Here is a 26,334-nt window from a genome sequence, read left to right as displayed (position 1 = left end):
TTACACTAACGTCACATGTAGGCAGTCCTGGTGCACCTGAAGGAAATGGAGAAAACCACCTTCATCCTGGATGCACCTGTAGTTTGACTACACCAGTGATGCCAAATCAAATAAGTGACTAGACTAATTAAGCAATCATGATCAGAGGCTGGCATGAAGTCTCGAAAGAAGACGATCCTTGATGTGCATCCCTGGACTGGATTGTGTCCAACTCCGCATCAGGACTGGATACCCCAACGGTGTCTGCCTCTCGTGTGAGACCTGGCAACCTGCTCCACACATTAGCAGTCTCTCCGTGTATCGGTGTGTATATGTCAGTGTGACGGTTACCTTTAGATCTGTCCCTCTCATGCCCCCCCCCCTTATTCTGCTGAGAGAACTTGACCTGAAAAAAATCAATTGTTGTTCAAAATTTAATCCTTTGAAGCGTAGGTTTTTTTTTTTTCTTTTCTTTTCTTTTCAAAATTCTAAGTCAGTGTTCTAGAACTCTAGAACGTTCTAGGACGTTGCTGTCATTCACCGGCAGTGATTGTGACATCAGCATTAGAACGTTCTGTTAACATTCTGATCACATGAATGTTCTAGCCTACTTTGAGTCTTCGTTTGCTAAGCCTGGAAAAGCTTCTTAAGTCTTACCGAATTACATTTCACACCAGGGGCCAATTTAGCTGTCATCCTTTGCTCTGTATGACAGATCTTCTGTGCCTCTCGTTTTGTGTTATTTCCTGACATCAGTGTGGGATTTAAGGGCAGAGACTGTGGAGACGGCAGCGTGGAGCTGTGGTCGCGGGCGTGATCTCCAGCCGCTTTGCGATAGGCTGGCATGCGCGGGGGGGGGGAGGCGCGGTGGGGGAGAGCGCGGAGCTGAGAGTCCCAATAAAAAAGCGTCATCGCTCTGCACTCGCGTGTTTATCTTCCGCCAAACAGCCAGATAACGTTAAAGCATCCTGCTTTCCCCACCGGCTGTCCGGCTGTTTACGTCAGAGGTCAGGTTTTACCGGAGAGAAGGCCCGGGCACTTTATGGGCTTATGATTGGCTGATACGGTGTTCAAGTGGGGTGGTTTGTTATCCCGTATGTGGGATTCATTAACAGATAGTTGTGAGTTCGGGGCTGAGTGAAGCCCCACGCCTCAGTTCAAATGAATGATTATTCGTTTGTTCGTGGGCCATTTAGCATCAGCTAGCTGATAGCGTCGCCTGGGGATTGGCCATTTCCCCTGGTTCGTTTGTTTCGGTAGATGTGGGGCGCTCAGAGACGTGAATCGACTGCACCCCAATCCTCCATCTGCTCAGAGGACATTTTGGGGCTCGTAAAAGAATCTGAAGAAGGCGTGTAGACCTCGGCTCATTCCAGTGGGTGGCGCTGCTGCGTCAGCTGGACTCTTAGGCCATAGCAGCGTGCGCTAGTCCAGCTCAGTACAAGTCACAGTTTGCCTCTGATGAATCACAACACTGTGTTGGTGGGGTTTCCTGTAGGAGGTGGTGAGACAAGCCAACTCAACATTACATTACATTACATTGCATTACAGGCATTTAGCAGACACTCTTTTCCAGAGCAACTCACACAACTTTTACATAGCATTTTACATTTATACAGCTGGATACATACTGAAGCAATGCAGGTTAGGTATCTTGCTCAAGGGTACAGTGGCAGTGCCCTACCCAGGAATCGAACCCATGACCTTTCGGTTACGAGTCCTGTTCCTTACCCACTGTGCTTCACTGGCGCACGTTTGACCTGTACAACATCACGCCAGTTCAAACCCAGGGAGCCGGGGTCAGGGGGGCTGTGTGTGTATTCAGACTGCTTTGATCTTTCAATGCTGCCCTTGCCAGTTTGGGCTGGGTCCGCACGGCGATGCCTCTGAGGGTTGGAGGAACAGTAGAAGGTTCTGGAATGACGGCTCTGTGGTTTAGGACGCCAGGCTCTTTTTTGGGGGGGGGGGGGGGGTGGAGTGGCGGTTTAAGTGGCTGTGTGTTTTTGGACGCCAGGCTCTTGAGGGAGGAGGGGGGAGGGGGGGGAGGATGGCAGTTTCTTTAGCTGCACCACTGTGAATTATGGCGGGTCGCGGTGCGGGCCTGCACTGGCTGATGGTCTATTAGCGGAAAGGTCACCGTGGAAACCGGTAACCCACTACACACACTCTGTCTCACACACACACACACACACACACACACACACACAGACAAGGCAGGAAGAGCAGGTAATTTTCTGATGTCGACTCCTATTAGTTTAATAATCTTTGTCATGACCGCCATCATCATATTCTTCAACAACATCATCAGCGTAATCAATACTATCACATCAACATCGCCATAGCAATTTACAATTTATGCATTCAGACCGGCTTTCAGCCGAAGTGGCTCGCAGAGCATCGTCATCGTCATCATCATCATCATCATACTCAGCATCATCGGCAGTAGCAGCAGCAGCGTTCCTATGATGATAATCGTCATTGTAATGCCGCAGTTCTCCCTTCTCATAATGATCACAGTTACCGTGGCCACACGCTCTCCTTCATCATCGTTCTCAAATGGTCCGTTCCTAAATGGAGGAGATGGAGCTTTTATGTAGCGGTTATGCGATGCATGAAATGGCTCCAGCGGGAACGGGAGCCGGGCCTCTTCCTCCCGCTGCAGCCCGGGGTGGCCGGTGCTGCAGGAAGGCTGTTTGGTTTAAATTGAGTCCTCTCTTCACTCTTAATCCGAGCATGCACTTATCAGTAGAGTTGCGTTCAGCAGAAGCGATGCATCTAAGAGTAGTGAAGTAGAGAAGTCAGCAGTGTTGAAGCTGAGTGCTTTGGCCCTGTGTCTCCAAATCAGATGTTCAGGGAAGGACAGAGACTTGGGGAAGGTCCACCGTAGACCTTCAGTAAGCCACGGGATTGCTTATTTATTGTGCTGGTCCTCAATCCTGGAGATCCACGGGGTCTGCTGGATGTTGTTATTACTCAGCACTTGAGTAGCACAGCAGGTGGTGCGTTAAATCATTTGATTACAGAGCTGCCTCAGGTCACCCGCATCCTTGGGTCTGAAGCGGTTGCTGATCTTCTGGTGAAAAACCGAAGCCAGCAGACTCTGCGAATCTCCAGGACCAGGCATGAGGATCGCGAATGCTGGAGCGTCCCCATCCCTTCACTGGCACAGTGGATTTACCTCATAATGAGGAAACACTGCCCCCTGCTGGGCCTCCAACGCCACTTTCAACTGGGTCAAATTAGTACATAAAAGGCTTTTTAATTGTGTGAGATTAGCTGAGTCTGGTAAGTGAGTTACTTAGGAGAGTAACTCAGTCAGGCGAGTGAGTCAGGCACTCAGTTGAGTAACTCGGTCAGGTGAGTGAGTCACTCAGTTGAGTAACGCAGTCAGGTGAGTGAGTCATTCAAAAGAGTAGCTCAATCAGGTGAGTGAGTCAGTCACTCAGTTGAGTAACTCAGTCAGGTAAGTGAGTCAGTCACTCAGTTGAGTAACTCAGTCAGGTGGGTGAGTCAGTCACTCAGTTGAGTAACTCAGTCAGGTGAGTGAGTCATTCAAGAGAGTAGCTCAATCAGGTGAGTGAGTCAGTCACTCAGTTGAGTAACACAGTCAGGTGAGTGAGTCAGTCACTCAGTTGAGTAAGTCAGTCAGGTGGGTGAGTCAGTCACTCAGTTGAGTAACACAGTCAGGTAAGTGAGTCAGTCACTCAGTTGAGTAACTCAGTCAGGTGGGTGAGTCAGTCACTCAGTTGAGTAACACAGTCAGGTAAGTGAGTCAGTCACTCAGTTGAGTAACTCAGTCAGGTGAGTGAGTCATGCAGTTGAGTAACGCAGTCAGGTGAGTGAGTCAGTCAGGAGAGTAGCTGTAAGGAGGTGTGAGGTCACTGTGTGATGCGCGTGCGGTAAGGAGGTGTGAGGTCACCGTGTGATGCGCGTGCGGTAATGAGGTGTGAGGTCACCGTGTGGCTGCGCGTGCGGTAAGGAGGTGTGAGGTCACCGTGCGTCTGCGTGCGGTAAGGAGGTGTGAGGTCACCGTGCGGCAAGGAGGTGTGAGGTCACAGTGTGATGCGCGTGCGGTAAAGAGGTGTGAGGTCACCGTGCGGCTGCGTGCGGTAAGGAGGTGTGAGGTCACTGTGATGCGCATGCGGTAAGGAGGTGTGAGGTCACCGTGCGGCAAGGAGGTGTGAGGTCACAGTGTGATGCGCGTGCGGTAAAGAGGTGTGAGGTCACCGTGCGGCTGCGTGCGGTAAGGAGGTGTGAGGTCACTGATGCGCATGCGGTAAGGAGGTGTGAGGTCACCGTGCGGCAAGGAGGTGTGAGGTCACAGTGTGATGCGCGTGCGGTAAAGAGGTGTGAGGTCACCGTGCGGCTGCGTGCGGTAAGGAGGTGTGAGGTCACCGTGTGGCTGCGCGTGCGGTAAAGAGGTGTGAGGTCACCGTGTGATGCGCGTGCGGTAAGGAGGTGTGAGGTCACCGTGTGCTGCGCGTGCGGTAAAGAGGTGTGAGGTCACCGTGTGATGCGCGTGCGGTAAAGAGGTGTGAGGTCACCGTGTGATGCGCGTGCGGTAAAGAGGTGTGTGGTCACCGTGTGATGCGCGTGCGGTAAGGAGGTGTGAGGTCACCGTGTGATGCGTGTGCGGTATAGAGGTGTGAGGTCACCGTGTGATGCGCGTGCGGTAAGGAGGTGTGAGGTTACAGTGTGGCTGGGTGCGGTAAGGAGGTGTGAGGTCACAGTGTGGCTGGGTGCGGTAAGGAGGTGTGAGGTCACCGTGTGATGCGCGTGCGGTAAGGAGGTGTGAGGTCACCGTGTGATGCGCGTGCGGTAAGGAGGTGTGAGGTCACCGTGTGATGCGCGTGCGGTAAGGAGGTGTGAGGTCACCGTGTGATGCGCGTGCGGTAAGGAGGTGTGAGGTCACCGTGTGATGCGCGTGCGGTAAGGAGGTGTGAGGTCACTGTGTGATGCGCGTGCGGTAAGGAGATGTGAGGTCACCGTGTGGCTCCGTGCCTAACTCCAGCCAGATGGTGCTCTGCTCATTATATCGGTGTTAAATTCCCCTTTAGCAGCACAAAGGTTTGGCCGTTCTTTTTCATTCATTTATTTTTTAAATGCAGCCAGGGTGACTTTCCTGGAGCCCCTAAAACGGGTTCTTTTACAGGTATTTTAGGGTCTGTCCCATCAGGGATGCTTTCAGACTTTTCATTACCGCTCGTTGTGCCTTCGCCTCTGGCGCTGTGTCAAACCCAAACGACTCGGTGTACCTTTCTGCCTCTGATACTGTCAAACCCAAACGACTCGTTGTACCTTTCTGCCTCTGATACTGTCAAACCCAAACGACTCGTTGTACCTTTCTGCCTCTGATACTGTCAAACCCAAACGACTCGTCGTACCTTTCTGCCTCTGATACTGTTAAACCCAAACGACTCGTACCTTTCTGCCTCTGATACTGTCAAACCCAAATGACTCGTTGTACCTTTCTGCCTCTGATACTGTTAAACCCAAACGACTCGTTGTACCTTTCTGCCTCTGATACTGTTAAACCCAAACGACTCGTACCTTTCTGCCTCTGATACTGTAAAACCCAAACGACTCGGTGTACCTTTCTGCCTCTGATACTGTCAAACCCAAACGACTCGTTGTACCTTTCTGCCTCTGATACTGTTAAACCCAAATGACTCGTTGTACCTTTCTGCCTCTGATACTGTTAAACCCAAACGACTCGTTGTACCTTTCTGCCTCTGATACTGTCAAACCCACACGACTCGGTGTACCTTTCTGCCTCTGATACTGTCAAACCCAAATGACTCGTTGTACCTTTCTGCCTCTGATACTGTTAAACCCAAACGACTCGGTGTACCTTTCTGCCTCTGATACTGTCAAACCCAAACGACTCGGTGTACCTTTCTGCCTCTGATACTGTTAAACCCAAACGACTCGGTGTACCTTTCTGCCTCTGATACTGTCAAACCCAAACGACTCGTCGTACCTTTCTGCCTCTGATACTGTTAAACCCAAACGACTCGTTGTACCTTTCTGCCTCTGATACTGTAAAACCCAAACGACTCGTACCTTTCTGCCTCTGATACTGTCAAACCCAAACGACTCGTACCTTTCTGCCTCTGATACTGTCAAACCCAAATGACTCGGTGTACCTTTCTGCCTCTGATACTGTTAAACCCAAACGACTCGTTGTACCTTTCTGCCTCTGATACTGTTAAACCCAAACGACTCGTCGTACCTTTCTGCCTCTGATACTGTCAAACCCAAACGACTCGTTGTACCTTTCTGCCTCTGATACTGTTAAACCCAAACGACTCGTTGTACCTTTCTGCCTCTGATACTGTTAAACCCAAACGACTCGTTGTACCTTTCTGCCTCTGATACTGTCAAACCCAAACGACTCGTTGTACCTTTCTGCCTCTGATACTGTCAAACCCAAACGACTCGGTGTACCTTTCTGCCTCTGATACTGTCAAACCCAAACGACTCGTTGTACCTTTCTGCCTCTGATACTGTCAAACCCAAACGACTCGTTGTACCTTTCTGCCTCTGATACTGTTAAACCCAAATGGCACTTTCTGAAAGTCACATAAAAGAGAACTCATAAAGCACTGAACTTTATTCATTAGTGACTCGTATAGAACGACTCTGAACTGTCGTATGCACAAGCGCACGCACACAGACTCTCTCTCTCACTACTGTAGAGTATGCACACACTGTAACACGCACACACTGTAACACGCACACGCTGTAACACACACACAGACTCTCTCTCTCTCACTACTGTAGAGTATGCACACACTGTAACACGCACACACTGTAACACGCACACACTGTAACACGCACACGCTGTAACACGCACACGCTGTAACACACACACACTGTAACACACACACACTGTAACACACACGCTGTAACATGCACACACTGTAACACACACACACTGTAACACACACACACTGTAACACGCACACGCTGTAACACGCACACACTGTAACACGCACACGCTGTAACACGCACACACTGTAACACGCACACACTGTAACACGCACACACTGTAACACGCACACACTGTAACACGCACATGCTGTAACATGCAGGCACTGTAACACACACGCTGTAACATGCACACACTAACACACACTGTAACACGCACACACTGTAACACGCACACACTGTAACACGCACACACTGTAACACACACAACTGTAACACGCACACACTGTAACACACACACACTGTAACACGCACACACGCTGTAACACGTACACACTGTAACATGCAGGCACTGTAACATGCACACGCTGTAACACGCACACACTGTAACACGCACACGCTGTAACATGCACACACTGTAACACGCACACGCTGTGACATGCAGGCACTGTTAAGTGAGGACTTTTTAAAATAGCTTTCTGTGCCTTTTTGACAGTTACAGCACAGCATAAGCCTGTAACATAATCACCGTATTGCCAATTGTAGGGAGAAACAAAGTACACACATACACTCACTCACACACACTCACACACATGATCACACACACACGCTCACACACATACACACACGCACGCTCACACACACAGACACACACACGCTCACACACACACGCACACACAGACACACACACCCTCCCTGGTTTATGTATCATGTTGTTGAGTTGTTTTGTCCTGGTGATAGATAATGGCCTGGTCTCCATGCCGACGTGTCGGACAGGTTCGTTTTTCCCTCTGGTCATTAGGGCCTTCCTGGCTTCCCTTGCGCTGCCAGATTGTGTCCGCGTTTCAGACAGCGCTTCATTAGCATCTGCTCATTAAGACCCTCCCCAGTCAAACCCCTTCAGCTCCACAAACACTGAGCTCCTTCAGCTTCACCTGTGTGTGTGTGTGTGTGTGTGTGTGTGTGTGTGTGTGTGAGCGTGTGTGAGCGTGTGGGTGTGTGTGCGTGTGTGAGGGTGTGTGTGTGAGAGTGTGTGTGTGAGAGTGTGTGAGCGTGTGGGTGTGTGTGCGTGTGAGTGTGTGTGTGTGTGTGAGCGTGTGTGTGTGAGTGTGAGTGTGTATATGTGTGTGTGTGTGAGTGTGTGTGTGAGCGTGTGTGTGGTGTGTGTGTGAGCGTGTGTGTGTGGAGTGTGTGTGTGTGTGTGTGCGTGTGTGAGCGTGTGTGTGTGTGTGTGTGTGAGCGTGTGTGAGTGTGTGTGTGTGTGTGTGTGAGCGCGTGTGTGTATGTGTGTGAGAGTGTGTGTGTGTGTGGAGAGGAATATAGAGAGCTGCATGGTCTGTTGGTCTTTGTTGGTACTCAGCACTTAATAGAGACATTAAAACTTAAAGCAGCTGATTACACAGGGAGCTCAGCTCACCTGGGGTCCTGGGTCTAAATCAGTTGCTGATTTTAAAACGGTCTGGGTGCGTGGCTCATAACCCGTGATGTAAACTAGCGGGGGCGTGTTCCAGTGTGTGGTTTTACGTCCTCTCGGGGTGAATATCAATCCGTGTGTGTGGTACCGTGAGAATCGACGGGGACGTAGAGGGGAGCGGTTCTGCGTTCTACGGAAATTCTCCCGTTCACGAGAGAGGCGTCGACGCCGAGCCGTAGAATCGGGTGCTGCGCTGAAACAAAAAACACAAATAACTGCTCTCTTTGCGGAAAGGATTGGGCCCCTAGACAAACAGAACCCTTCAGTGAGACACCCAGCCGGATAAATGCAGGGTGTGCAAAATGTGTGTCTTTTGCGGTATCACGCATCGCATTGTGTGCGTTTCACGATTGCGTCGCGGCTGTAGGTCGGTGTCGTTAACTTGCTGTTCTGTTCCGTTTCGCATTTGCTCGATCTCAAAGTCTAAGAGTGTTGTTAGTCAGGTCTGTATGTCACTGCTGCTCATGTTGGTTGTGGTGGCGGTTTGGAATCCCGGTGACTGGGTGACTGTGCGTCTTACCAAAGCGGCTGCGGGTTTGATTCCCACCTGGGCTTAGTTCTTTGCACCCTTTAGCGATGCCCTTACCCTGAATTGCTTCCGTGAAATAACCGTCCGTGTAAATGGATTGTATGTAGATGTAGAACCTCTGTGCTCTATGCTCTGGGTAAGAGCGTTCGCTAAACGCTAAGAGGCTAACGTGCTCTATGCTCTGGGTAAGAGCGTTCGCTAAACGCTAAGAGGCTAACGTGCTCTATGCTCTGGGTAAGAGCGTTCGCTAAACGCTAAGAGGCTAACGTGCCTTGCTTGTAGAGCCTCCTGAAACGCTAAGAGGCATATGCCCATTGCTGGGTAGAGCGTGTACCACACACGCTATTAAGCGTGACGTGCTCCATGCTCTGGGTAAGAGCGTTCGCTAAGGCTAAGAGGGCTCAACGTGCGCTAGTCTGGCGTGCGTTGCTCAAGGCCATAAGGGTGAGTGCTGAGCTGGGTTTAGACAAGGTCCTCAAACGCTAAGAGGCTAACGTGCCCTCGCGTTGTGAGCCTACCTGGCTATGGAGCGGAGGGTCCAGATATGACCGCAGTTTGCAGGGTCGACAGGGACACACAGCGGTGTCTGATTAAGCGGGTTTGGGACGGGTGCACAGTGTCCTCTGCAGGGGACAGTACTGTGGCAGGTTTGGGACGGGTGCACAGTGTACTCTGTGGCGTCCCGCCGCAGGGACACAGAGGGCTGGCTGATGGAGCGGTGCGCTGAGTCATGTGACCACGGTGCAGATTTGTCTCAAGGGCCAATTAAGCGGATGGAGGTGGGGAGGCGGAGACTGAGGGTTTGAGCACAAGGTCCTCATAATGATCTCTGCTTCTGCTCTGTGGGGACTCTACTGACTGACTCAGGCACGATCTGACACATGAACACTCACACTCACACACACACACACGCACATACACAAACACACACACACACACACAAACATAAACACACACACACACACACAAACATAATACCACTCACACATACCATACACACCACAAGAGCAGACCACACGCACAACACACACACACACACAATAGACACACAGCACATACACAAACACACACACACACACACACAAACATAGACACACATGCACATACACAAACACACAGACACATGCACACACACACACACACACATAGATACACATGCACAGACACATGCACACACACACACACACCCACACATAGACGCACATGCACATACACACAAACACACACACACACACACACACACATGCACATGCACACATACACACACTCACTCACACAAACATAGATACACGCACAGACACATGCACACACACACACAGACACATGCACACACACATGCACACGCACACAAAAAAAAACATACACACACGCTCGCAGACAGGCAGTCACATACACACACACTCGCTGACAGACAGGCAGTCACATGCACACACACACACACACAAGCATAGACACATTCACACACACACACACACACACACACACACACACACACCTGCCAGACAGTTGATTTTTTTCCTCTTTTCTTTCTGTGTCAGTGATGTGTGTTTGTGGTCATGATGATAATATTGAACAGTTTCTACTCTCCCGCTGCTCCCAGTTTCTAGCTCACTGTGTCTGTTTACAGTCCATTTACAGTCCATCTAACACTCAAAGGCCACAGTGGTAAATAAGCAGAACTAAAGGTGCTGTTCGTATTGGCACCACAAGGTGGCACTGTGAGCTTTTATATTTCAGCCCCCTCAAGTAAACCAGTTTGTTGCCGGTGACACGTATTGTGGGTAATAACACATCTGAAAGCAAACAATTTTGGGTAATTAATGTGCTTGCTCAGGGTTTTGCAAAGCAGCGGTCTCCTGAAGAGACCCTCGAGTATTTGAGCATTGTCGATCGAGCTTCATTTTTGGCAGTTACTTTGAACCGTCCCCGTGGCGACGGCGGGTAAGCTCGGGCCTTGTGCGCACGGGAGGGGACGGCTGGGTCGCGGGAGCTGGGTGACTGCCAGTAATTTACCGTCTGGGTGATGACAGACAGGAGTAATCAGAGGAAGAAAGAAAGAAGGAAGAGAAGAAAGAGAGGAAAGGTGTCGTTCGCCGGCAGTAATTAGTTCTGCAAGGTGTGCTGAAAGTGCATCCATCCAGGGGGGGGGCCGCGGGGGGGGGCGGGCCTCTTTCACCTCCTGATACACAACACACAGTTACTGGAGAAGAGCTGGGACACTGCTGAAAATATAAACATCAAAATAGTCATTATCTGTGCCCATTTTATCTGTGTGTGTGTGTGTGTGTGGTGTGTGCGTGCGTGCGTGTGTGTATGTGTCTCTGTCTCCCTTTCTCCCCCCTCTCTCCCTCTCTTCCCCCTCACCTTCTCCCTTTTTTCTCTCTCCTCTTTCTCTCGCTCTCAAATTTAAATTCAGAATGTTTTAATGACATGAAATACATTTGTAAATATTACCAAAGCGTACGTACAGAAATACAGTACAACGTGAGCGTAAATTCAACATAGAAATTGCTATATCAATTGCTATATGTAACTGTCGTAACAACCACAATTGGCACAATAATAATAATAATTTTGATTATGACAGGGCATAGATGTACTTTGCTCTCTCCTCTCTTCGCCTTTCTCTTACTTTCTCCGCTCTCTCTTCTCTCTTTCTCTCCTTCTCTCTCTGTTTCCTCTCTCTCCCTCTCTCTTTCCTCACTCTCCCTCTCTCTCTCTCCTTCTCTCTCTCTCCCTCTCCCTCTCTTTCCTCACTCTCCCTCTCTCTCTCTCTCTCCCCCCCTCTCTCTTTCCTCTCTCTCTCTCCCCCCTCTCTCTCTCTCTCTCTCTCTCTCTCTCTCTAACTCCAGCATTGCTCTTGTTTCAGAGGGGCTGGCCGTTGGCGTGGGATTTGGCGCCGTTGGGAAAACCCCGTCCGCCACCTTCGAGAGCGCCAGGTAGGCTCCGCCCCTTCATTCTCTTGCGTTGAGTCAGTCTCTTGTGTTGAGTTTCTCTTGTGTTGAGTCAGTCTCTTGTGTTGAGTTTCTCTTGTGTGAGTCGCTCTGTTTGAGTCTCTGGTTGGTCAGTCTCTTGTTGAGTTCTCTTGGTTGAGTCAGTCCTTGGTTGAGTCCTTGTGTTGAGTCGTCTCGGATTCTTGTGTTGAGTCAGTCTCTTGTGTTGAGTTCTCTTGTGTTGAGTCAGTCTCTTGTGTTGAGTTCTCTTGTGTTGAGTCAGTCTCTTGTGTTGAGTTTTGGTTGATCAGCTCTTGTGTTGGCATTCTCTTGTGTTGAGTTATCTCTTGTGTTGAGTCAGTCTCTTGTGTTGAGTTTTCTTCTATCTTGTGTTGAGTGTTCAGTCTCTTGTGTTGAGTTTCTCTTGTGTTGAGTCAGTCTCTTGTGTTGAGTTTCTCTTGTGTTGAGTCAGTCTCTTGTGTTGAGATTCTCTTGTGTTGAGTCAGTCTCTTGTGTTGAGTTTTTCTTGTGTTGAGTCAGTCTCTTGTGTTGAGATTCTCTTGTGTTGAGTCAGTCTCTTGTGTTGAGTTTTTCTTGTGTTGAGTCAGTCTCATGTTGGGTTGCAGTGTTCAGTCTCTTGTGTTGAGTTTCTCTTTTTTATTCCAAGTGTTCACTGTCTGTACTGAGTCTCTGTGTTGAGTCATTGTAGTGTTTATTCATTTTGTTGAGGATTATTGATGAGCACATGGTACTGGCTGTGATGAGTTCTCTTGTGGTTGGTCGTCTTATGTGTGGTTTCTGTGTTGAGTCAGTCTCAGTGGTTGGTTCTGTATCAGTCTGTCTTTTGGAGTTCATCATTGTGTTGTGTCTCTAGTGTCTGGTCTGTGGAGTAGTCATGTTGGTCATGTTCATTTTGGTTGATTCTCTTTTTATTCACAGTAGTTACTGTCCTGTACTAGTCTCTGTGGAGCAGTAGTGTTATTCATTGTGAGGAATTTGAACACAAGCGCTGGTCTGTGGAGTGGTCACAGTGGTGTGGTCTGTATCAGTCTGGCTGTGGAGTGGTCACAGTGGTGTGGTCTGTATCAGTGTGGTCTGTGGAGTGGTCACAGTGGTGTGGTCACAGTGGTGTGGTCTGTATCAGTCTGGTCTGTGGAGTGGTCACAGTGGTGTGGTCTGTATCAGTGTGGTCTGTGGAGAGGTCACAGTGGTGTGGTCTGTATCAGTCTGGTCTGTGGAGTGGTCACAGTGGTGTGGTCTGTATCAGTCTGGCTGTGGAGTGGTCACAGTGGTGTGGTCTGTAAAAGTGCGGTCTGTGGAGTGGTCACAGTGGTGTGGTCTGTAAAAGTGCGGTCTGTGGAGTGGTCACAGTGGTGTGGTCTGTATCAGTCTGGCTGTGGAGTGGTCACAGTGTGGGAATGTAGTCCCCTCACACACACACATACACACACCTACACACACACAGACACATACTCACACACACACACACACACACACACACACCCCACCGCGTTCCAGCGGCCACACCGCTGAACAGGACGGCCGTTTGTCCTCCCTGGGAAAGCTGTGTTTGCTCTGCGGAGCCAGTCGGCCGAACAGGGCGCCTTTGTGTGAGTTCAGAGTCTCAGGCAGGCGTAGAGCTGCGCTGCTGTGTGCTGCTGCCCCCTGGTGGCTGCTTGTGGTACTCTCCTCCTCATACTGTCCGTCAGAGAGGTCAGGGACACAGCCCTCATCAGTTACTGTTAATGCGGTTTATTTTACACATGCACACACACACACACGCACACACACACACACACACTCTGCATTCCTGGTGCTGTGCAGTACAGTAGCTCTTTCTCTAACCAGGGTGACATAGCTCAGGAGGTAAGACCGATTGTCTGGCAGTCGGAGGGTTGCCGGTTCAAACCCCGCCCTGGGCGTGTCGAAGTGTCCTTGAGCAAGACACCTAACCCCTAACTGCTCTGGCGAATGAGAGGCATCAATTGTAAAGCGCTTTGGATAAAAGCGCTGTATAAATGCAGTCCATTTACCATTTACCATTTAACCATCCTCAGGAGGCTCACTGCAGTACTGGTCTGTGGAATGTGGGGCTCTTTGGGTGTGTGTGAGAGAGTGTGTGTGAGTGTGAGTATGTGTGTGTGCGTGCGTGCGTGCATGTGTGTGAGCGTGCGTGTGAGTATGTTTGTGTGAGTGTAAGTGTGTGTGTGTGCCTGTGTGCATATGTGTGTGTGTGTGTGAGCGTGACCGTGTGTGTGAGCGTGAGTGTGTGCGTGTGTGCGTGTGTGCGTGTGAGCGTGTGAGCGTGTGAGTGTGTGTGTGTGTGTGTTTCACTCTCTCTTCCTCTCTTGCACCCTTTCTCTCTCTCCTCCTTTCCCCCATCCTGACCCCTTTCTGTCTATCTCTCTCGCTCCCTCTCTGTACACCCAAAGCTGTTGTGTCCGTGGAAAAGGGGAACCAGATGACATTTCCTTCTGAAAGCCTGAGCCTTTCTTCTCTCTCTCCCTGCTTTTCTGTCTCCCTCTCTGTTCATCTCTCTATCTCTTTCCCTTTCTCTCCCTCCCTCTCTCCCTGTCCACCACTGTGTGTGTGAGAGACCTGAAGTATAAGACCAGCTTTGTAGGACTGTGGTTCTGTCCTGCAGGTACATTGTTCTGTGGGTGGGGGCTTCCTGCCAGGGGTGGAGCAAGGCAGAGGAGTGGGTGGAGCAGGAGGGGGAGGGGTGGAGCAGGTGGAGGGGCGGAGACTCTTGATATCCCATAAACCCTGTATCTGTGTCTTTCACACACACACACACACACACACACACACACACACATATACCCACACAGACGCACACACATGTATACATATACACACACTGTTTGTAGTGCGGTCACATGATTACACACAGCCTGGGCGGTGCGTTCGCTGTGACCGCCAGACCGCGTCTCGCCGTACGGTAAAGTCTGGTTCTTGCAGACAGGGCCTTGCCCTGAACCAGCGCGGGGTGCTTAGTTTGCTGCTTTCGTCAGACGGTGTGATATTTACTCTCTGTAAATAGTGATGACCATATATATAATTATGTGTTTTTCTTCACGTAATTTATTTTCTGTAGTGTAGCATGAAAAACTTTTTACAGAGTTACACATTTCAGGGGCACACCTGTCTCATTGTGTTCTTCTTAATCTTGTACTGAAGACAGAATCCACACTTGGCTGCCATAAAGTGCACTTGTGGCTAAATGATTCACTTAAGGATCTTTAGCTAGTAATTGAGTTGTAATGTCCCATCTAAAACCCATAAAAAAACCTAGCTTTTGCCTTCAGTAAAAGTTCCAGATGACCTCATTGGGAGGTTTAAAGACGGACGCATTTCTTGCGATGCTGTGTCGTGTTTGAAACTGAACTAAATCTATTTTATTGCCCTGAATTACGTTTTTTTTTTCTGGAAATAACGGGTCTTTTAACTTTAAGGTCCCGTTTCTGTCTGCACCCCTGAAGCTGAGAGACTGCAGCAGCTCCTGAGGGAAGCCAGTCTGTGGTCTTCTGTGCATGCTCCTGGTGTCAGTACTGTCCTCAGTCTGTTAAATAGGGTTGGTCTTCGGGTCACGCCCCTGATTATAGAAATGTGTGTATAAGGTGTAATTTTATTATGTCATACTTTCATACACATTGCTTCCCTACATGCTGTCATTCATGGCTTTTTTTCTGGCAGAGATATTGTCTCTCTGGCTCAGAGATCCTGTCTCTCTGGCAGAGATCCTGCCTCACTGATGGAGGTCCTGTCTCTCTGATAGAGATCCTGTCTCTCTGATAGAGGTCCTGTTTCTCTGATAGAGATCCTGTCTCTCTGACCGAGATCCTGCCCATCCATCCTGAGTGAGAGAGAACTTTTTGTGTGACTTAGTTTGATGTTAAAAAGCGTAGGTGAGAAGTGGTCAATAGTCTGCTCTTCTTACACTCGCTGTCTCTCTTAGGACTGCAGTGTCCCCCCCTCTGTCAGAATTACTGCACTTTGACCCCTGACCTTTGCACTCGTGTCTGTGTTGTGAGTCACAGTGAATAAGCCTCATCCCCTTCACCGGTACCCCGGACTCCACCGGTCTCCATAGTGACGTGGCGGCTGAGCGGGGCTGCTGGGAGTGGGCGGGGCCCGTTTGGTTTCTGTTGGTTCAGCTGCGGGCTGAAGGCCTCCTCTCGCTGTTCTCAACAGTTAGCCCCGTCACAGTGGGGGGGGGGGGGGGGGGGTGGGGGGATGGGGGTATGCGGGAGTGGGGTGTGGGGTTGGGGTGGGGGTTGGGATGGGTTTACGCTGCTTCTTCCCCAAGCCAGCATCTTTGGGGTGTACTTGTATAAGAGTAGGGTCTTAATTTGCCATCTTATGTAGGAGCTGGTAGATTTTCTTAAAGGGACGGGTGTTATGGGTGAGGGTGTAGAAGCTGATATAGCACCTTGTGTGGCTATAGTTGAGGGTGTAGAAACTAATATAGCGCCTTGCCTGGGTATAGGTGAGGGTGTAGAAACTAATATAGCGCCTTGTCTGGGTATAGGTGAGGGTGTAGAAACTAATATAGCGCCTTGTGTGGGTATAGGTGAGAGCGTAGAAACTAATATAGCGCCTTGCGTGGGTATAAGTAAGAGTGTAGAAACTAATACAGCGCCTTGCGTGGGTATAGATGAGGGTGTAGAAACTAATATAGCGCCTTGTCTGGGTATAGGTGAGGGTGTAGAAACTAATATAGCACCTTGTCTGGGTATAGGTGAGGGTGTATAAGCTGATATAGCCCCTTGTCTGGGTATAGGTGAGGGTGTAGAAACTGTGACATAACAGCAAAGCAGTGACCTGCACTTGGCGGTTGTTTGGGCTTGTCCCTGTGGGCAGGGCTTGCAGAGGCTCATAGCTCCGCCCCTACTCTGTGGGGGAGGAGTTTCTGTCTGAGGTACTCCGCCTGCTGAGGGGGCAGGAGAGAACAAGGGGTGCCGGGACCAGAAGGGCCCCCCTAAAGTTTTCCTGAGGGGGCGAGAGGGCTGTAAACCTATCCCTGAGTTTTCTTGGGATGGGAAAGCCTTTAACTCTCAGTGTTATTCTTTTCAGTTCTGAAAGAGAACATTGTACTGCAGGCCAGAAGGACATGACTGCCGGGGAGAGGGTCTCTCTCTCCCCCTCCCTCTCTCTCTCTCTCTCTCTCTCCCTCTCTCTCCCTCTCTCTCTCTCACTCTCTCTCTGAGGGGGGCAGAGGGGGGGTGAGAGCAGCAGAGGGAGGCTCGGGGAACATAGAGCACTTTGCGTTGAACCCAAATGCACCGCGTTTACCCAAATGCTCTCAGTGTGTCTGTGACTGGAATACAGTCTCAGTCTGCTCTCAGTGTGTCTGTGACTGGAATACAGTCTCAGTCTGCTCTCAGTGTGTCTGTGACTGGAATACAGTCTCAGTCTGCTCTCAGTGTGTCTGTGACTGGAATACAGTCTCAGTCTGCTCTCAGTGTGTCTGTGACTGGAATACAGTCTCAGTCTGCTCTCAGTGTGTCTGTGACTGGAATACAGTCTCAGTCTGCTCTCAGTGTGTCTGTGACTGGAATACAGTCTCAGTCTGCTCTCAGTGTGTCTGTGACTGGAATACAGTCTCAGTCTGCTCTCAGTGTGTCTGTGACTGGAATACAGTCTAGTCTGCTCTCGTGTGTCTGTGACTGGAATACCGTCTCAGTCTGCTCTCAGTGTGTCTGTGACTGGAATACAGTCTCAGTCTGCTCTCAGTGTGTCTGTGACTGGAATACAGTCTCAGCCTGCTCTCAGTGTGTCTGTGACTGGAATACCGTCTCAGTCTGCTCTCAGTGTGTCTGTGACTGGAATACAGTCTCAGTCTGCTCTCAGTGTGTCTGTGACTGGAATACAGTCTCAGTCTGCTCTGTGTGTGTCTGTGACTGGAATACAGTCTCAGTCTGCTCTCAGTGTGTCTGTGACTGGAATACAGTCTCAGTCTGCTCTCAGTGTGTCTGTGACTGGAATACAGTCTCAGTCTGCTCTCAGTGTGTCTGTGACTGGAATACACTCTGTCTGCTCTCGGTGTGTCTGTGACTGGAATACAGTCTCAGTCTGCTCTCAGTGTGTCTGTGACTGGAATACAGTCTCAGTCTGCTCTCAGTGTGTCTGTGACTGGAATACAGTCTCAGTCTGCTCTCAGTGTGTCTGTGACTGGAATACAGTCTCAGTCTGCTCTCAGTGTGTCTGTGACTGGAATACAGTCACAGACTGGACCCAGAGCTGGACCCGGGTCGATACAGGCCTGGTTCTGACTCTGTTCTGATGTGGCAGTGGTTCTGTAGAGCTGGACCGGGTCGATACAGGCCTGGTTCTGACTTGGCTCTGATGTAGCTGGTTAATGTTTTATACCACAGCCCTGTTGTCACGGCCTCTCCCACATGTGAGTGAGTGTGAGTGAGTGTGAGTGTGTGTGTGTGAGTGAGTGGGTGTTCGTGTTGTGCTGTGCATGTAGCTAGAGTTGTTGTTGTGTGGTGAGTGTGAGGGTTGTGAGTGAGTGTGAGATGTGAGTTATGCTGTGTGAGTGTGTCTCTCCCTCACTCTCACCGCCCTTGTTTGCGTGTCCATAGCTATATTACGTCATCTTAATGACATCACCTTGCCCGGTAACCGGGGGGCAGACTCCTCTGAGGGAAAGTATTTGCTGTCTGTAATCCCCCCCCCCCCCAGCCCTCCTGTACACACGAGCCGCACTTACAGCCGTCCCTGTGTTCTGAGCTCCAGGTGTGTCCTCTCTCTTTTTTATTTTGGAACCAGTTTTTATTTTTTTGTTATCCTCTGAGCTGCATAAAACCTGATTGCTTTCACTGGTCTGTCTTATCGCTGAAGCCTCCTCCTCCCCTATAGGACAGAGTGGGCCCAGAGACACGTTCTGTGTTTATACTACAGCCCACTTGCCCTGCTGCACAGTCACTGCAAAATTCTTCTGTCGTGTTCCTGGGTGTTTTGGTTGGAGAAATCTCAGGGATCCGCCTGATCAGGGAGAGTGTTTAGAGATTTTATCGGCACTGCTATCTGATCTGCTCTTAAAGTTGCTGGGAAAGTGGCTTTATCCCACCGAACGTGTGTTACTGGTGAAAACAGTAAAGGAGTGTGCAGTCTTATTGTAGTCTCTTTTCTCTCACTCTTTTCCTCTCTTGCTCTTTCTCTCTTTCCCCTCTCTCAATTCTCTCTCACTCAATCTCTCCCTTTTTCTCTCTGTATCTCACACGGTCTCTATCTCTCTTTCCTGTACTCTTCCTCTCTCTCCCTTTCTCACTCGCGGTACTGTGAGCCTTTCCGTGACTAGCTGTCATTAATCTTAGTTCTCTTGAGTGGATGCCAGTGAGATGTCCAGGGAAACACGGAAACCTTAGAAAAGCACAGCAGCTTATCCCACAGCAGCACAGACACACCACCTCTACATCCTCTGAGGGCATCTGCACACACAGTCACACACAGTTGTGTGCAGTCACACACAGCCACACACAGTCACACACACAGTCACTCCCAGCTCTGTGCAGTCACACACACATTCACCCACACAGCTCTGTGCAGTCACACACAGTGACACACAGCTCTGTGCAGCCACACACACAGTCACCCACACAGCTCTGTGCAGCCACACACAGCTCTGTGCAGTCACACAGTCGCACACAGTCACACAGAGCTCTTGCATCCTCTCTGTGTAGTCCTTGGGTTTTTTGTAGTTTGAAACGCTTCTTTGTGGGGAGGACTGAGGCTCTTTCTCCAGCACACTCCCCCCCCACTGCGTACATGGGGGCCCAGAGAAAAGACATCTCACGGGATGAACATGTTTGGAGAGAGAGGAAGGAGACAGACGGCCTTTGTGCATGTAGCTCTGCTCTCTCCATACTCTACTGTGTTTACTCCAGTATTTATTCTCCTGTATTCAAAGCCTGTGAGAAAATTGTGACTCTTTGATCTAAGAGGCCGAGATATAGAAGTCTTACTCTCCTGAAGTTTCACCCTCTCTGTCTCAGTCTCTCTACCATAAAAACGGAGACTGTCTCTGTCTCCCCTCAGCCAATCAGTACCATCTCTGCTGTGATCTGTAGTGTTCAGTGTCAGTACTCTGCTGTAGTCTGTAGTGTTCAGTGTCAGTACTCTGCTGTGATCTGTAGTGTTCAGTGTCAGTACTCTGCTGTAGATCTGAGTAGTGTCGGTGTTCAGTACTCTGACGTGTGATCTGTGTAGTGTTCAGTCGTCAGTACTCGCTGTAGTCTGTAGGTAGTGTATTCAGGTGTCAGTACTCTGCTGTAGTCTGTAGTGTTCAGTGTCAGTACTCTGCTGTAGTCTGTAGTGTTCAGTGTCAGTACTCTGCTGTAGTCTGTAGTGTTCAGTGTCAGTACTCTGCTGTAGTCTGTAGTGTTCAGTGTCAGTACTCTGCTGTAGTCTGTAGTGTTCAGTGTCAGTACTCTGCTGTAGTCTGTAGTGTTCAGTGTCAGTACTCTGCTGTAGTCTGTAGTGTTCAGTGGTAGTTCAGTGTAGTCTCTTAGTTGTTGTCAGTGTCAGTACTCTGCTGTAGTCTGTAGTGTTCAGTGTCAGTACTCTGCTGTAGTCTGTAGTGTTCAGTGTCGGTACTCTGCTGTAGTCTGTAGTGTTGTCAGTACTCTGCTGTAGTCTGTAGTTTTCAGTGTCAGTCCTCTGCTGTAGTCTGTAATGTTCAGTGTCAGTACTCTGCTGTAGTGTTCAGTGTCAGTACTCTCAGTACACTGCTGTATAAACTGTAGAGTTGTATTCTGTGCCCTCTTATTACCCCACCCTGAACAGGACCTGCCACGGTGGCATCCAGTTCCAGAACCTTGCGTGAGCTTGCGTGTGTGTGTGTGTGTGTGTGTGTGTTTGCGTGCGTGCGTGCGTGCGTGCTCTCAGGGGTAGTGGTGGTGTCATGTGCAGCTTTGCGTGCGACATAAACGTGTGCTCTGTCATGCACTGCATTGTCTCGTCAACTGGTGTCTCCTAACACCGCATGACACTGCGCTGCCACCACCATCAGCATGCACACACCTTTTTGTCTGCGTGTCTCTCACACAACACATGTGCTTCTTTTCTGCATGCACGCGCCATGTGCCACACACACACTCCATGCCACTCTCGACACATACCACACACACATGCAGTTTATCACTGAAATCTCTTGTATTGCCTTTGGCATACAGAGAGTGTGGTATGCTCTGGCATACAGAGAGTGTGGTATGCTCTGGTATAGCACACTCTCTTTGAACTTGTTTTTTCTGGTAATGTACTCAGAGTGACTCCTGTTCAGTTCAGGTTTTCCCCTGGTTCCCACCGTTGTGTTCCTGTTAAACCGTTGAGTGGTCTCTGTCTTAGTTTCATGGTCTGATAGTGTAGTTGTTGTGGTGTGTGTGCTGTTGCGTGGGTGTTGTTTTGTATGTGTGTGTGTGTGTGTGTGCGTGTGTGTGTGTGCGTGTGTGTGTTTATGGTGTGTGTGATGGTATGTGTGTGTGTGTGTGTGTTCCTCAGGTATGGCTGTAATGTAATGTAATGTAATGTGTGTGTTCCTCAGGTATGGCTGTAATGTAATGTAATGTAATGGGTGTGCGGTTCCTCAGGTATGGCTGTAATGTAATGTAATGTAATGTGTGTGTCTCCTCAGGTATGGATGTAATGTAATGTAATGTAATGTAATGGGTGTGCGGTTCCTCAGGTATGGCCAGCTGAGTGGGATGGTGGAGCCGATTGCCGGGTTAATAGGCGCGGTTGCCGTAGTGATGGCAGAGCCGTTGCTCCCGTACGCGCTAGCCTTCGCCGCAGGCGCCATGGTCTACGTGGTCGTGGATGACATCATCCCCGAGGCACAAGTCAGGTGAGTGGTGGGAGGGAGCTAGAAAGTTTGTGCAGAGATAATTCTGTTTCCTGTTTCTCAGAGAGGCCAGTGTGTGCAGAGATGATTCTGTTTCCTGTTTCTCAGAGAGGCCAGTGTGTGCAGAGATGATTCTGTTTCCTGTTTCTCAGAGCCCAGTGTGTGCACAGATGATTCTATTTCCTGTTTCTCAGAGAGGCCAGTGTGTGCACAGATGATTCTATTTCCTGGTTCTCAGAGAGGCCAGTGTGTGCACAGATGATTCTGTTTCCTGTTTCTCAGAGAGGCCAGTGTGTGCAGAGATGATTCTGTTTCCTGTTTCTCAGAGAGGCCAGTTTGTGCAGAGATGATTCTGTTTCCTGTTTCTCAGAGAGGCCAGTTTGTGCAGAGATGATTCTTTTCCTGTTTCTCAGAGAGGCCAGTGTGTGCAGGATGATTCTGTTTCCTGTTTCTCAGAGAGGCCAGTGTGTGCAGAGATGATTCTGTTTCCTGTTTCTCAGAGAGGCCAGTGTGTGCACAGATGATTCTGTTTCCTGTTTCTCAGAGAGGCCAGTGTGTGCAGAGATGATTCTGTTTCCTGTTTCTCAGAGAGGCCAGTGTGTGCAGAGATGATTCTGTTTCCTGTTTCTCAGAGAGGCCAGTGTGTGCACAGATGATTCTGTTTCCTGTTTCTCAGAGAGGCCAGTGTGTGCACAGATGATTCTGTTTCCTCTTTCTCAGAGAGGCCAGTGTGTGCACAGATGATTCTATTTCCTGTTTCTCAGAGAGGCCAGTGTGTGCACAGATGATTCTGTTTCCTGTTTCTCAGAGAGACCAGTGTGTGCAGAGATGATTCTGTTTCCTGTTTCTCAGAGAGGCCAGTGTGTGCACAGATGATTCCTTCTCTACTGAGTGGGAACTGAACGGGTCTTCAGAGCCTCGTTGTTTTCTTAACCTCTCGTTCCTGATTCACAGACTCTGAAGTGTCCCTCCTCCGCTCGGACCTCTTTATCAATCCCCCTCTTTGTGCAGAGAGCCTCTCTCGGGGGGGGGGGGGGGGGTCTGGGTGGGATGGAAAGAGAAAGAGGGGCAGTAGGAGAAAGAAAGAGGGAGAGAAAGGGGGTGAGTTAGGAAGAGAAGGAAAGAGTGAGAGCGATTGAAAGGAGACTGAAAAAAGGAGAAGGTAGTTTGGTGTAGGAGCTGTTCTGGTCTGTGTTCGTTGTGGTAAACCTGAGCGGTCAGTCGTTGTTAAGTTGAATCCACCCCTCTGTTTCTAACAGGTTCAGCTCTGTTCTGCAGACAGGTGGTCTGCGGTGGTGGCAGTTTTTATTTTATGAAACGTGTCTTTGTGAGGGAAACCAGACCGTGCGTCTGTGAGGTGAGGTCTGTCTGAGGTTAAGGGTCCTGGGCCTGAAAATAAGAGGTTGCCAGCTCGATTACCAGGGAGGGGCACCTCCAGTTCAACCTGAACTGCTTTAGTGAACACCCAGCTGTGTAAACAGAATGAATTTGAGCTGCGTACGTTTCTCTGGACAAGAGCATCTGTAGAGTGCCTGTCTGGACGCTCGCTGCGACGCGTGCTGCGTGCTGTGATGCGTGCTGTGATGCGTGCTGTGATGCGTGCTGTGATGCGTGCTGTGATGCGCGCTGTGATGCGTGCTGTGATGCGTGCTGTGATGCGTGCTGCGATGCGTGCTGCGATGCGTGCTGTGATGCGTGATGCGTGCTGTGACGCGTGCTGTGATGCGTGATGCGTGCTGTGATGCGTGTTGTGATGCGTGATGCGTGCTGTGATGCGTGCTGTGATGCGCGCTGTGATGCGCGCTGTGATGCGTGCTGTGATGCGTGATGCGTGCTGTGATGCGTGCTGTGATGCGTGATGTGATGCGTGCTGTGATGCGTGCTGTTGTGATGTGTGCTGTGATGCGTGTTGTGATGCGTGATGCGTGCTATGATGCGTGCTGTGATGCGTGATGTGTTGTGTGCTGTGATGCGTGTTGTGATGCGTGCTGTGACACATGCTGTGATGCGTGCTGTGATGCGTGCTGTGATGCGTGCTGTGATGTGTGATGCGTGATGTGTGCTGTGATGCGTGCTGTGATGTGTGATGCGTGATGTGTGCTGTGATGCGTGCTGTGACGCGTGCTGTGATGTGTGCTGTGATGCGTGATGCGTGCTGTGATGCGTGATACGTGCTGTGATGCGTGCTGTGATGCGTGATGCGCGCTGTGATGCGTGCTGTGATGCGTGCTGTGATGCGTGATGCGTGCTGTGATGCGTGCTGTGATGTGTGATGCGTGCGGTGTTGCGTGCTGTGATGCGTGCGGTGATGCGTGCTGTGTGATGCGTGCTGTGATGCATGCGGTGATGCGTGCGGTGATGCGTGCTGTGTGATGCATGCGGTGATGCGTGCGGTGATGTGTGCTGTGTGATGCGTGCTGTGATGCATGCGGTGATGCGTGCTGTGATGTGTGATGCGTGATACGTGCTGTGATGCGTGCTGTGATGCGTGATGCGCACTGTGATGCGTGCTGTGATGCGTGCTGTGATGCGTGATGCGTGCTGTGATGCTGCTGTGATGTGTGATGCGTGCGGTGTTGCGTGCTGTGATGCGTGCGGTGATGCGTGCTGTGTGATGCGTGCTGTGATGCATGCGGTGATGCGTGCGGTGATGCGTGCTGTGTGATGCATGCGGTGATGCGTGCGGTGATGTGTGCTGTGTGATGCGTGCTGTGATGCATGCGGTGATGCGTGCTGTGATGTGTGATGCGTGATGCGTGCTGTGATGCGTGATGCGTGCTGTGATGCGTGATGCGTGCTGTGATGCGCGCTGTGATGCGTGTTGTGATGCGTGATGCGTGCTGTGATGCATGCTGTGACGCTCGCTGTGATGTGTGCTGTGATGCGTGCTGTGTGATGCGTGCTGTGATGCGTGCTGTGACGCTCGCTGTGATGCGTGTCTTACAGTGGAAACGGGAAGCTGGCCTCCTGGACCTCCATCTTGGGCTTCGTGGTGATGATGTCACTGGACGTGGGCCTGGGCTGAATTTGGTCACCGCGGCAACCGCCCGGAAAAAAAAACAGAAATCAAGGGACCAAGTTTTGACTTTTTTTTTTTTTAATTTTTCCAAAATGTCTGTCTTTTTTTTTTTTCATTTGTTTGTTTGTAAATGGGGGATAATTGCCTTTATCTAATACAATTTCTTAAAAATACAAACCAAAAAAAAAACTGAAACATAAGAAAAGAAAAGCTTGTACAATTTTTATTTTATTTTTATTTTTTAATTGATGCTGACCAGATAAAGTACTGTAATCATACTTGAAATGTAATATTGGTGTGAGTGACATGAAAGATGTTTGTTTTTTTTTGAGATGGCATGTTCTGAATGTGTGGGTGACTAAGAGTTCCTCTCCCAGCTTGGTTCTACCTTCCCTTTTCTGGCCAGTTTGACTCCCTTGCTACACTGTGACTGCAGCACTTTGCACAGGAAGTGCGCTGTGTGAGAGCTTCCTCTTCCTGTTGAGCCTGCAGAATGGGATCATCGGATTGGTGCAGCTCTGTGCGGGCAGTGCACCTGAATCGCGATGCCTCCCCGTTAAAATTTGAGCAGCCAAAGCTTAGAGAATCTCTGCTCAAGTTCAGCTGCAATTCTGTGTCCGCTGAAGCTGGATCATATCTGGCAGCTAAGCTGCGTGTGTGTGTGTGTGTGTGTGTGTGTGTGTGTGTGTGTGTGAGAGAGAGAGGGAGAGTAGTTTTCTCTCTACTTGGCCCTGTTCTTCTGCGGTGGATTGATGGAGAGAGGGAGGAATTGAAAGAGGCAAAGCAAAGGATGAAGTGAGAGAGGGAGGGGTGAAGAGGGAGGGAGGGATGGACAGACCCCATCCTCCCTCACCGTGTTCACCCATCATCCCTCACTGTGTTTACCCTGTTTACCATGACTGTGTTTACCTGCCTGTTCCTCACTTCTGTTCATTCCCCGTGGGATATTCCAGTGCGTTCAGGTCCGTTTCTCTGGTCCGTATGAAGGAAGTGGGGGAGATGTTGGTCCCTTTATTTGTTCTCTCGCTTTTTAGAATCTTACCTGCGTTCCGATTAAATTAAGAAAATGAAGGGGGCGGTGTGATTGAGGGCTTAATGGGGGGTAATAAATGATTGAGTTTTCTAATCTTGTGTTTCTGTGTGTTTTATTGGACGAATTACACTGTGTGTGTGTGTGAGCGTGTGTGTATGTACTTGTGTGTATGTGAATGAATGTGTGCATGTGTGTGCGCGCTTGTGAGTATGAGTTTGTAAGTTTTTTTCCACAGAACTATAAGTCAGTCAGCTAGAGCACCAGTAGTGATTGTGACATCAGCATTAGAATGTTCAGTTAAGAACACTCTAATCATGTATTTGTGACCTCACACCTTAAAGGCTTAATAACTAATGTTAAGATGGAGACCAGTGGCGGCCATATTGAGTGGACTCCACACAAGGCTGCTGTGTTGAGGTATTGTTGAGGTACGGTGGCCTTTGTCTGCCTGTCTGCCTGTCTGTCTGCCTGTCTGTCTGTCTGCCTGCCTGCCTGTCTGTCTGCCTGTCTGTCTGTTTGCCTGTCTGTCTGCCTGTCTGTCTGTTGGAGAGTTGGCGGGAGAAAGGCCGCTGTAACAGGCACAGTGCGGT

At 49.9% G+C, this 26,334-nt stretch overlaps 1 protein-coding gene across 1 annotated transcript in view; it reads left to right on the top strand.

Moving 5' to 3' along the window:
* Window positions 1-25,837, top strand: part of slc39a11 (solute carrier family 39, member 11) — a 98,155-nt gene extending 72,318 nt beyond the window's left edge. The window contains exons 7-9 of the mRNA XM_064323460.1: window positions 11,782-11,851; window positions 21,528-21,695; window positions 24,639-25,837. Of these exons, the coding sequence (XP_064179530.1) occupies window positions 11,782-11,851; window positions 21,528-21,695; window positions 24,639-24,717 (317 nt within the window). The 3' untranslated portion in view covers window positions 24,718-25,837. The remainder of the gene's footprint in view (window positions 1-11,781; window positions 11,852-21,527; window positions 21,696-24,638) is intronic.
* The last annotated feature ends 497 nt before the right edge of the window (window positions 25,838-26,334 follow it).

The sequence above is a fragment of the Anguilla rostrata genome, chromosome 2, assembly GCF_018555375.3.
Source record: "Anguilla rostrata isolate EN2019 chromosome 2, ASM1855537v3, whole genome shotgun sequence".
In the NCBI taxonomy this organism is placed as follows: Eukaryota; Metazoa; Chordata; class Actinopteri; order Anguilliformes; family Anguillidae; genus Anguilla; species Anguilla rostrata.
This window is presented reverse-complemented; position numbering and strand designations above follow the sequence as displayed.